General features: G+C 52.8%; 5 protein-coding genes across 5 annotated transcripts; 2 read left to right on the top strand and 3 right to left on the bottom strand.

The window, feature by feature from the left end:
- Positions 1-264: 264 nt before the first annotated feature.
- EKO05_0008278 (Protein-tyrosine-phosphatase) lies at positions 265-1,335 on the bottom strand (the record flags this gene model as incomplete). Its single annotated transcript, XM_059637258.1, has 4 exons — positions 265-952; positions 1,000-1,075; positions 1,125-1,165; positions 1,211-1,335. 4 exons carry the CDS (start codon positions 1,333-1,335, stop codon positions 265-267), a joined length of 930 nt encoding a protein of 309 aa, XP_059493241.1.
- A 1,212-nt stretch (positions 1,336-2,547) lies between these two features.
- EKO05_0008277 (3-dehydroquinate synthase) lies at positions 2,548-4,099 on the bottom strand (the record flags this gene model as incomplete). The annotated part of the gene is made up of 4 exons (XM_038941432.1): positions 2,548-3,102; positions 3,149-3,605; positions 3,674-3,702; positions 3,752-4,099. The coding sequence occupies 4 exons, from the start codon at positions 4,097-4,099 to the stop codon at positions 2,548-2,550; spliced, it is 1,389 nt and encodes a 462-aa protein (XP_038796730.1).
- A 1,405-nt stretch (positions 4,100-5,504) lies between these two features.
- EKO05_0008276 (Catechol O-methyltransferase) lies at positions 5,505-6,464 on the top strand (the record flags this gene model as incomplete). The annotated part of the gene is made up of 3 exons (XM_059637257.1): positions 5,505-5,759; positions 5,808-6,368; positions 6,423-6,464. The coding sequence occupies 3 exons, from the start codon at positions 5,505-5,507 to the stop codon at positions 6,462-6,464; spliced, it is 858 nt and encodes a 285-aa protein (XP_059493240.1).
- Positions 6,465-7,177: 713 nt separating this feature from the next.
- Positions 7,178-8,747, top strand: EKO05_0008275 (uncharacterized protein; the record flags this gene model as incomplete). The annotated part of the gene is made up of 2 exons (XM_038941215.1): positions 7,178-8,652; positions 8,711-8,747. 2 exons carry the CDS (start codon positions 7,178-7,180, stop codon positions 8,745-8,747), a joined length of 1,512 nt encoding a protein of 503 aa, XP_038796728.1.
- A 291-nt stretch (positions 8,748-9,038) lies between these two features.
- Positions 9,039-11,781, bottom strand: EKO05_0008274 (U3 small nucleolar RNA-associated protein 13; the record flags this gene model as incomplete). Its single annotated transcript, XM_038941198.1, has 2 exons — positions 9,039-11,527; positions 11,577-11,781. 2 exons carry the CDS (start codon positions 11,779-11,781, stop codon positions 9,039-9,041), a joined length of 2,694 nt encoding a protein of 897 aa, XP_038796727.1.
- Positions 11,782-11,883: the final 102 nt, after the last annotated feature.

The raw sequence follows: 11,883 nt of genomic DNA, 5'->3' as shown, positions 1-11,883 counted from the left end.
CTGCATGCGCCAAGCTGGCGGTGAGTCCACTAAGCGAACCGGGAGCTTCGAGTCCTAGCTTTACACCTGAAACGCCAACACCCAAGATAAGAAGCACGACAGAGACGACAGAACTGTCAATTAAGCGGCTAGTCTTGAGTCACGCATCTCTTGAGGAGCTGTGTTGCACTCGGTAGTATTGTGCGACCGTCGATGCTGCAATATGGTATCTGTTCAACAGCGACCAGGCTCAAAAGTTGAGTCTTGGTGATACACCGACGCTCTCTACGAATCAGCTGCCAGCATCCTCCTCCTTACGTTCCTTAGCGTCTCCTTGCTAACCCCAACCTTCTCCACTAGGTACTTCTCAACACCGCCATACTTCTCCTGGATGTGCGAATGGACCTCCTTGGCCAGGCCTGGCGGGCACACGGCGAACTGCTCAGATAGGCCAATCGCGCCGATTTCCTTCATTCGCGACTCCTTCTCTGGTGCAAGCTCGGGCTCTGATAGCAGATAATCCTCCTCGATAACCTCATCGTCGATCTGGGCCAACCACAGGAGAAGCATTACAATCAAGCCCGTTCGGTCTTTGCCTTGCGTGCAGTGGACCAGTACAGGCCAATTCCTGTCGTCTGCAAACACATCAAAGACCTGTTTGACTTCCTTGGTGCATACGTCTATTGAGCTCTTTGCCAGACCCACGAGGCCCATTGCCTCCATATGGGGCGAGAGGATCTTGATCGCATTGAGACGATGTCCGAAAATCATAAGTCCAGCTAGTCGAAAGAACTCCATCCAGGTGAGCTTGGAGATAAGCATGCGCGAGAAGGCGGAGCCGTTGAAGTTGATCTCGTGGTACGTGACCTCGGGCATCTTCAGCGGCCCGGCAACATCGTCGTTGGATTGAGGAATTGCAGCTGACGCCTTGATCTTGGCGTCTCGCTTCTGGGCTTGTTCGATGTGTTCGGTTCTGTTTTTGTGAGCTTGCGCATCTCCGGAAACAGGTGGCATGCATACTTTGTTCGAAGGTCGATAATGCTCTTGACTCCATACTCCTTCACAAGTCTTTCCCTATCCCGAACTGTTGCTTCGTCTGCTGGGATCAGTAGACGCACGCGTATGACCTCGAGCGAGCTACTTGCCTGGTCGAGCACCTCGATACAGTAATCTTGTCTTCAAACGCCTACGACTGATCAGTCTTGCCAACTGCAGATGTAGGTTAAATTACTTTGTTCCCGTGGCTCTGTTTATAAACTCGCCAACATCACGAAAGTTGAGCACGCTCTTGAGTGGCGTATTGAGATCTTCGGCATCGGCCGGGTTAATTGCCTGCGCAGCCGTCTTTGAAGCCATTGTGTTAGTGCTGTGAAGGTGCGAACAAGAGACTGGGCAAAATGTATGTTTACGGAAGATGTCGCTGACGTCGATTACTGCAGATCACGCTAACGACGGTTGAACCGTGTCAAATTCCTGATTTTTGGGACAGCGGTCGCGTGTGCTTGTGATGCTACTAATTACCTGAATCACCAGAACAGTTGCACAAGGTTGCGACGTGTAGACTTCACACTCCACGCACGATAGGAGGATCAAAGAGGAAAGAGCGGATCTTATTTCCAGCGTGCTATAGCACCACCGCACTGGATACGGAATAGTTTACAATTGCAACTGTATATTGCGTGCCCATGAGAGCGGTAGCTGATGAACCGATTAAACCGTGCGGATAGCTGGTCACTTGATGACGGTGTGTGTTGGTTTGTCGCAGAAGTTCGAGAAGACCTCTAGACGAGGACGGTTAGCGCGTCGGCAATCCGATTGCTCCGTCGCCGCTGGTATAAAACCTTCACAGCGCCCACACCCGTTTCTGTTTCCTCATCAAAAAAGCTCAGGGGCCCAGCCACGACCATTAGCATCATCTACTGCTTTTGGTTGCCAGTCACTACGGTGGCGTGGGCCCCGCGAACAACTCTCCTGTTAGGAAACTGGTTTCTCGTTGGGTCGTCTTCAGTGATGGCGATGGGATGTCGGTGTCGATTTTAGGGAGCACATATCTTTGTACTCAGCACGCCTGTGCACCAATGAACGTGCAGTGCATGTGTGAAGCCAGAAATGGCTGGACAGCTTTTCATCTGACGTATGCTTGCGAATACATTCGTCGAACATCTGAACGAGATGAGCATGCTACGCGCGTCAATGTAGCTGCTTAAATGGCTTTTTGTCGGACCGTGGGGCGCTGCGATATCGCCATGCCATGTGTGTGTTGTTACGACTCAGGTGAGCATGGATGGTTCCGAACACTGAGGCTGAGACATGTGGTGGACCAACATCGCAACAAATAGAGGTACGCAGTTGAATAATCCCAACCTCCGAAACTGTAGCACAGTTATCGTTTTATCACTTGTAATGCAGCTGGAATATCAAGTGTGCGAAATGAAATAGTTGGTATTAAGGAGGTATAAGTTGCAGATGCAACGCGGTCTAAACTCCTGGTGTTATCCAAGCTGCCGCCAAATGAAGTGCTTTTCCTGAGCTTTCCTCATTCTTTCTCCTTCTCGACGACAACCCCACTTAGTTCTTGTAACCATTGGAGTAGCCGTTGGCAATACCCTGCAGACCGGCAGGAATGCCGTTGTTGGCCTGCTGCTTGCCGTTAGGCAGCCCGTCAGCCTTACCATTGCTTAGCTTCTCGGCAACCTGGTTCTTCTGCAATGCATCCTCGATGGGTACATCGTTCTGTGTGTACCCTGTGTCGGAAGCATCGACATAGGCCTCAAGACCCTCTCCGTTGCGGGGGTACTCCTTCATTAGTTCCTTGTGCTTTCGCAGAGCCTTGTTCATCTCCTCGGCGGAGACGTCGTTCAAGAAGACACAGGTACCAATGGGGTTAGGAACAGCAGCGCGAAGAAGACCGTCACGGGTCTTGAGGATGGCCTGTGTAGCCTTGTCGAGCATGTCCTCATCGAATAGCTCGTGGTCCATGGACAGACCGGCACGGCTGAAAAGGTTTAGCAGCCTGCGGTGCTCCTCATCCGAGAGAAGACCACGCTGGTTGGCCAAGGTCGCTGAGTAAGCCATGTCGATGGAGATGGCGTGTCCGTGACGAAGGGGAGTAGGGGGGGAGAGCTGATAAACGTCAGTGCTATCCGGTCTCAGATTACAAGTAACATACCTCGTGAAGAGGACTCCATGTGTGGCCGTAGGCAATGACACGGTCAAGGCCGATTTCATGAAGGTTGGGTGTCTCCAGCTTCAACATCTCATGGATTCCAGCACGGTTGATGGTGTCAGCAGCCTGACGGACCTCCTGATCATCACCCTCGCGACCAAAGCGAGAAGTGATCAGCTTCTCGCAGTACTTGTCAAGAAGATCGAATGTAGGCTTGTGAGCACATGTCGAGATCTTGATCAACTCAGCAAAGCCGTTTCGGACTTGTGCCTCAGGCAGGGTCTTCAAGAACGAGAAGTCCAAGAAGGTGTGGATTGGGGCGTGGTATGCACCGAGCCTGTTCTTGTAGTTGCCGTAGTTGACGGCAACCTTAATACTGACACTGGCGTCGATGAGACCAATGACTGTGGTGGGGATACGGATGAAGTTGGTATTCCTGCGGTATGCTGCGCACGAGAATCTACGATTTTCGAGTTAGTTCTGTCGTGGCAACGCTTTTAGGCCAGAGTGCCTTAGAGATAATTTTACCCAGCAACATCGGTCACCAGACCACCACCCTGGCTAATGTCAGCAATATTATGGGAGCGATGATAGGCTTGAACCTACAACAACAAGGACGGGCTCCTTGCGGATGATACCAAAGTCGGTCATAGAGTCGACGATGCTCAAGAAGGTCTCAATCGACTTGGCCTTCTCGCCAATCATGGTCTTGTGGATGGTCAAGGGCATGTTGTAGTGGTCAAAGTATGCCTGCATGTCCTTGCCATAGACATTGTAAATGTTCAGGTCCATAATGGCAAGGCAGCGGCCCCATCGCTCGTAGCAGTTGGCAAGCTGAGGGTTGGCGGGGTTGAAGACGCCATCCATGAAGGTGAAGTCATATTCGATCTTCTCATAACCCTCGACGTGGAAGCCGTTCTTAGTCTCGGCGACAGTAGCTTTAAGGTCTGACATGATGGAAATATGGAAATGTAAGAGAGAGATACGTTGAGTGTCTGCTGAGCCAATGTGCGGGGTCCTGGGTGCTATATAAACTGTTTCCAGGCCGATGTCGTCTCTGACCAGGCACAGCAGGCTGGGGACACGCCGTCATTCAATTGGCTCACACATGCCGGCAACGCTTCACAGAAATGTCAACCATTCGCAGAATCTTTCGCCAGCTATGCCGAGGGTCTGCGTATGCCTTGTTCTGTGGATACGGTACGACTATACATGGAGAACTAAACTGTTACTGGCTGAACATGATGAAATGACTTGGTGGCCAACGAACTGCCAGCGGCACAATCCGGTCCCGACACACAGGGAAATCACGAATCCTCACAGTAAACCGAGATTTCCACATGGCTTGGAGAAAGCAGTGTAATCGTAATTGTTTGCGGCGCAGGAACCAAAAGAGCGTAGTACGTGCACTAACCAATCTAGTGCTGCGCACGGAGTACATCCCGGTGTGGAGATACATTCGGTTTGACTGCGTCGCGGGGCACCCAGCAGAATCACTCCATCGCCGTGCCACTATCCCGTTTTGGACATGTCAAGAAACAGGGACAGCTCAACAATAGAATGTAAGACCGTATGCCAGCGAATTGGCTTGCAGCTGAGCCACAGCAAGCGTTACTTTGATCTTCGATCCCTCAACTCCAGGCTCGAGAGTCAACATGACGTCTAGTGAGATCTTGCGATCTTAGCTCCCGTGTCGGGTAGATAGAGTTTGGATGATCCTGGATCTTTGAGGGATATCGCCATAGCAGGCAAGCGCATTTAGTCATGTCATGTTCTGTGGAGCAAGTACCCGCTAACGTGGATACATTGAACATGCCTAGAACCGTTTGGATCAGGAACGTGTTTCTCAACGTCAAGACTTTTTGGGAATGCGAAAATGCACCAATTGCGTGCTCCACGCAACGCCGCGCCAATGTCGCGTTTTGTCGCGTATTCACATGTCTGCGACAGGCTCGCCGGAACTGGGCTGAAGGAGCCAATTGACACGCGCTCCATGGCGAAAACGGTGCATTGCACTTGTGACTTGCAGTGACATGCAACATTACTTGCAGGACTAGGGAACGAATGAGCATGGCTGGAGCATAGTTGCTAAGATGATTGCCTAACGACTGACGACACCATGCTGCTTGTCTGGCTGTTCGTTCCCGAGAGAAGTGCCTGGCTTGCACCAGGCCCCACGAGTGGACCCGTCTGCAGCGCGAACGATGCAGTACCGCCGTCATCGTTGATCTGATGCCCCGCACTAAGTTACGCGTTGCGGGGCATTCTGTTGAGGGGTATGCTGGGCGCCTTGTGGACGCGTCGAGCTCCCAGGTCTACCACTACTCGGCACCGCTCACGATCAGCACAACAAACAACAATGGGCAGCTTCGATCAGAGTAAAGCATACGCAGCGCAGGAGGAGGAGGGTGCCTTTTTTGACGATGGTCGCGAAATTGAGCTTCTACACTTCGTTTACTCCCATCCTAACATTGAGAAGATCCGGGGTTCACCCGAAAACGTTCTCGCAGCCATTGACGAGTATGGGCGAACGAAGAAGTACCTCATGAACGTCGGAGAGGACAAGGGCCGCATAGTGACAGATCTGATCGCGGAAACCAAGCCCAAGACAATGGTAAGTCAAACGGTAGAGTTTGAGTACCCAATTGACGAACGAACCAAGGTCGAACTTGGTGGCTACGTTGGCTACTCGTGCGTGCTCTTTGGTGCAGCAGTCCGGAAAGCTGGAGGGCAACGATACTTCAGCTTGGAGCGTGATCCTGCGTTCGCTGCAGTCACCATGTCTCTGGTGGATCTAGCAGGTCTCTCCGACGTCGTCAAGGTCATTGTTGGCTCCAGCGATGAATCAATTGCTCGCCTGTACCAATCTGGTCAGCTGAAGCACATCGATCTCATGTTCCTGGACCATTACAAGCCTGCCTATACAACCGACCTCAAGCTGTGCGAAGAACTGGGTCTGATCACAGAGGGCTCAGTATTGGCCGCCGATAACGTGATCAAGCCCGGCAATCCACCATACCTCAAGTATGTCAGGAGCACTGTAGAGGAAAAAGTGAAGGAGGCGAAGCAGAGTGGTTCCAGCAACACCGAGGGTATTGCGGAGACCAACGTTAAGATGTACGAGAAGAGGTACGGCGAGGCCAAGTTCAATCAAAGCCCTGGAAAGCCGACTCTCATCTACGAGAGCAAGTTGGTGAACAGTTATGAACCGACAGGTGTACCTGTGAGTTCTCACATCCAAGTCCAACCATCTTGATCACACACTGACTCGTCGTAGGATGGTATCGAGATTACTCGCTGTACCGGAGAACAGAAATGAGCAATGAACTCGAAAGGCACGGGATATTGGAACAGACTTGACGTTGAGTTCTGGTCGTACAAGTGTGCTATAAGATACGTAGGAACCCGCGGATAGACATGGAAGGCAAAGCTTTCAGGACAATCTCAGCTGCTTCCAGCACGTATGCACAGTCCCTGTAGCAACAGCTTCGCAACTAGATTAATTGCAATCAATCTATCGATTCATCGAGCAGTCAACAAACTCCTTCTGCACCTTCGCCAAACTACCAATGCTGATCTTGTTGTCGGTGTTACAATTGACCTTTGGCGATCCAACACCCCACCCAAACAATTAAATCACCCCACCATGCACATCGTATTACCAAACAAAATCTCTCTGTAATTGCAGGCGCCTGGACCTTGATCCGCTGGAACCCTGCAGCATGCAAGAACTGCGGGAATCAGCACTTACCAGGGTCCGCATACGAGTCGACGTATAACGATGACGTCGAGATTATGTCCGCATTCGGAGAAACAAGAATACACGACTTGCATGCAAAGCTCTTGCGTGGTAGCAACTGTTCTAGCAGCCGTGCTAGCCGCTAGGGATTCTTAGTCTTTGTTGTGCGACTTTGTTTCGGGCTGATGAAGTCCGAGGCTTTTGTCCCTTTTGACGAGGTTTGTTTGCAACGACTAAGGAAAGCTAGCTACCTCGCGAAAAGAAAGGCTTGTAGCAACACCTCAACAACGGCAATGGGCGCAGAGGGTGAAAAGCAGAAAGGCTTAGAGCCGTTCTACTACTCTCACGTTTGGAAGAATGTGTCGCTTGTCGCGCTGAGCGTACTCTGCCTGCCCGTCTCGGCGGTTCTCGTACTGTTCAGTATCATCGTGCAGCGGATTAATGGTCGCGACAAAGTACTGCAAGCAGAAGAAAGAAGCACGGCTGTAACACAGCGCAAGACCATCCTCGTGACGGGGATCTCAATGACCAAGGGCCTCTCAATTGCGCGAGTTCTATCACAGAACACGCAACACGGTGTCATTGGCGCAGACATTTCTCCCCTCTCTCCAGGCCGTTTCTCCAGCGCAATAGCAAAGTATTACCGATTGGACACACCCAACGGCGACAATGCGGAGCCGTACATCGATTCCATCCTGTCGGTTATCCGTAACGAGAAGGTCGACCTCTGGATTAGCTGCTCATCGGTAATTGCGGCAGTCGAAGACGGCCAGGTGGTTCGACTTGCGCAGAAGCAGGCAAAGGACGCGGGAAGGCGATTCGAGGCGATTCAATTTTACGAAGATGTTGTCGAAAAATTCCACGAGAAAGACAAGTTCATCGACTACATTCAATCTCTCGATTTGTCGATTCCCGAATCGCACCGGATCATATCTCCTGGGGAGGCGCTGAGCATGCTTCTTCGCAATGTCGGCAACAGCGAAGATGGCAACAAGAAGTTCATCATGAAACCCATCGGCGTAGATGACCACGCTCGCAACGCAATGATGACTCTCCTGCCCTTCGACTCGCCTTCGCAGACCAAGAAGTATATTCACAGCCTCAACATTTCAGCCTCCAACCCCTTCCAGCTCCAGCAGTTCATCAAGGGCAACGAATACTGCACGCACGCTCTCGTAATTCGTGGAAAAGTCAAGGCCTTTTGCAGCTGTCCATCTCTGGAGCTACTCATGCATTATGAGCCCCTGCCAGCATACTCGAAACTCAACCAGGAGATGCTCGCATTCACCGAGCGTGTAGTAGCTGACGGCGGCAAAACTTTCAGCGGACACCTCAGTTTTGACTTCCTAGTCGAAGACGAGGATAACGTGAAACTGTATCCCATTGAATGCAACCCACGCGCCCACACGGCCGTTGTGCTCTTCGAGAAGACCCCCGAAATGGCCGACGCATACCTCTCCGCGCTGGACTACCGCAAAGACTCTGGCGAGCAGGAGAAACCCGTCTTCCCACGGACCCCGACGAGCAGCTACTACTGGTTCGGACATGATCTGGTCAGCTTCCTGATCCTGCCGTTCCTGGACGCCATGTTCGGTGCAGGCTCGTGGAGCCAGTTCCTCGACGGCCTTTCGACGTTTTGGTACCACTTCTCGAACTGGAAAGACGGTACGCTGACCGTTGCGGACCCGTGGCCGTTCTTCGTGCTGTACCATGTGTATTGGCCTGCTAGGTTCTTGGAGTGCCTGTTCAAAGGCAAGGCGTGGAGCAGGTGAGTACAGATTGTGGATTCCTGCTGTCGAACACAGATGGCTGACTTCGTTGTGTAGAATCAATGTCAGCACCACCAAGATGTTTGAGATCTGAGCGCAGCAGCGGCACCTCTTAGGTGTTGCACGAACGGAATCCTGGAGGGGGCAGTCGAGCGGCTATCGTTGGGTCTCGACACTGTCTTGGACAGGCTTACTGTCCACCGATTAGGGGAGTAGCGTCACCACCTGAATATACGTCAAACTCACGGTAATCGCCTTCTTTCCACGACCATGTGCGCGTGGATTGCCTGTATTAGAACGGCGTACGAGGCGCGAGGAAGATAACATACGTGGACATAGATGTAGATGTAAAACGGGGTATATTGGTTTTCAGCTAGGCCATGACTTATTCCGCCATGACCACATCACGGTCCAATTCCAGCCGTGACGTACCATTCGTGATGGCCTTCACATCGCCCACCTCGTCCATCTCCCTGAGCGTAAAGTCCAAGAGATAGCTCTCGTCCACCAACTCCTCGACCCTCTTGTAGTGCCTCTCCGAGTACGCGCGTATCGCATCGAGAACATCCTTCAGGCTGCCCTTGGCTCCGACCTTGCCTTTTGGTCTCAGGCTGGCCAATCTCGAGGCAGGATACGACTTGACGACTGTCCAGAGCATCTTTTGAGCTACGGGTGCGGTTCGGACGTTTGTGTTCCAGTCGCGCAGGCGAAGGAGGAGTTTGTAGAGTTGTTCGTCCGCGAGGTTTCCTAGGACATCGTCGACGGCGTTGAGACCAGACAGGCTCCCCTCGTCTGGTTGTTCTGTCTCGGCAACGCTCTTGAAGAGAGCGAACAAGCGGCCTGGCTGATCCATCTGTAGCGCCAGGGTGATGGCTTCACGGTAGTTGCCTGAATATGTGTAGTTCTGCAACTTCTGGTCGAGCTCTACACGCTCTGTTTCGGCTGTTGTGGCGGCTTCCAGTGTTGAGGTGGTTGTGTCTTTCCAGAAAGTGATGATGCTGTCTCCGCCACCAGACACCAAGGCGCCTGTTTCGGGGTGTGCGACGAGAGCCCAGACGCGGTCTTCGTGGTTGTCGAGTGTAGACATGGATTCACCTGAAGCAGAGTCCCAGATCCTGACAAGACCGTCACCAGCGGCGGATGCTACCTGCGGGCCACGCTTGTCGCGCGCGTCGACGGGTCGATAGGGTAGCCATGCGAGCTTGAGCACACTGTTAGAGTGGCCTTCAAGTGTCAGTAAGCAGGAGTAGTCTGATAGGCTCCAAATCTTGACAGTCTTATCTCCACTTCCTGTGGCTATCAGGCCCTTGTTGCCAGAGTTCGGAACCTGTGACGTTTTTGGTGCGAACTTGACTGTCCAGACGCCACGGCGATGCCCTCGAAGGACACCGACGGCTTCACCTTCCGCTGCCGAATAGATCTTGACTGTCCTGTCCTGTGATGCTGATGCGAAGAGGGTGCCAGAAGGATCGACATCGATAGCGTTGATGTCTTTGTCGTGGGCCTTCCGTGTGTACTTTGCACGTAGCTTCTTTGTATCCTTGGTGATGTCCCATCGCTTCACTGTTCGATCCTGGGAACCTGTGACAATGTACGCTGGTGGGTGAGACAGTGGGTCTGTGAACGCGGCCGAGGACTCTTGGGGCACTGTGTGGGGAAGAGCGATTGCACCAAGAGACTCGGCGTGACCGGTGAGAATAGCGGCGCACTCGAAGGAGTTGTTCTCCGGGTCCAGTCGCCATAGTCGCGCAGTGTTGTCTTTGGCACCTGTGACTAGCCAATGCCCTGACCAATCTACATCCAGACAAATGACAATGTCTTCATGCCCTTCTAGCACGCCCACATCTGCACCGAAATATCTCCCCTCAGCTGCATCTTCTTTCAAAGTGACTATACGAATGTCCTCGGAGTTTGTGTTCAGGGCTAGGAGCGACCTGTCCCGTCCGACGTAGGCGATGTCAATCACTTCGTCGTGTGTACCCGATACGCGCCGGAATATGGAGAGTGGCTCGATGGTTTCTTCGACGAAAGGTAGCTCGATTGATTTCAGCGAATGGAAGTTCAAGACCTGCTCAGCGTGGACCGAGATCAGGTAGGGAAGGGAGGCGTAGTGGAGTATGTTGACAATCTCATCCGTCTCGTTTCCTGGCTCTTGCTCTTCTGTCAGCTCCTGGCCAGCTGCTGTGGACCACAATCGAACATTGCCATGTTCTCCACCCGAGTATATGATTTGTCCGTTCGCGAGGAAGCCTGCGCTCTCAACGCCTTCCAAGGCAGCAATGGTGCGTTGTTGCTTCCATTTCGCCGAAGCCCATAGTATCAGCGTCTTGTCTCTGCTTCCTGATACCAGCACCTTCTCTTGCGACGAGTACTGCAGCGTACGCACAACGGATACGTGCGAGTCCAGCACAGCGATGCTCTTCTTCTTGTGTAGATCCCAAACACGGATCTTGCCATCCTCGGCACCGGAAGCCAGTCGGTACTCCAGCGTGACTTCGCCTTGGGCTTCGTCCGATCTCTGCTGGGATTTGCTCCGTTTCCTCTTCTTGCTGCTGTCTGCAGTGTCGTCTTTTGCCGTCACCTCGACCTGGAAGAAGTGGAGCGCAGACACAACGCCGCCATGGCCGTGGAAGGTATGTGTCGTGTAGCCTGCGCGGATATCCCAGATCTTGACGACGCCATCTGCACCGCCGGTTGCCACGAGGGTGCCCGTGCTGTCCACGGCTAGCGTCACTACAGAGCCCGCATGCGGCTTCAGCGATCGAAGGAGCTCGATTTGTATGGTTTCGTCGTCCGTTTCCGAGGGTTGCAGAGCATAGATGCGCATCGACAGCGAGCGCGAGCATACAATGAGGTGCGAGGCGGAGGGTGTTACTATTACGTTTAGCCACTGCAAGCCAATCTCTCACAGATGAGAACTCACGAGCCAGCGATGTAATGGCCTCGCCGTCGCCCTCAGCCCTGCCCAACTCCTTCCCGGTCGAAAGATGTGTGAGCAGTGCCTCCTCGCCGAGACATGCGGCCAAGATGCGCCCATCTTCACTAAGCGCAATGCTTCCGCCAGAGTAGATTGGCTGCAACGTGCGCTCGACCTCGTAGGTCGTCCTGACGGTTGTTCTTTGCGCCATGTCGATGCGCTGCGTTGCTTCGAGCCGAGGGTGCTGCTTCAAGACGCCAGGAAGTAAGAAAAGTTCAAGTTTCTCCTTATCGATAAGCCGGGCAGCAGGGCA

The sequence above is a fragment of the Ascochyta rabiei genome, chromosome 14 (assembly GCF_004011695.2).
Source record: "Ascochyta rabiei chromosome 14, complete sequence".
NCBI lineage: Eukaryota > Fungi > Ascomycota > Dothideomycetes > Pleosporales > Didymellaceae > Ascochyta > Ascochyta rabiei.
Note: the sequence above shows the minus strand (reverse complement) of the source record. Positions and strands in the feature narration are given on the sequence as shown.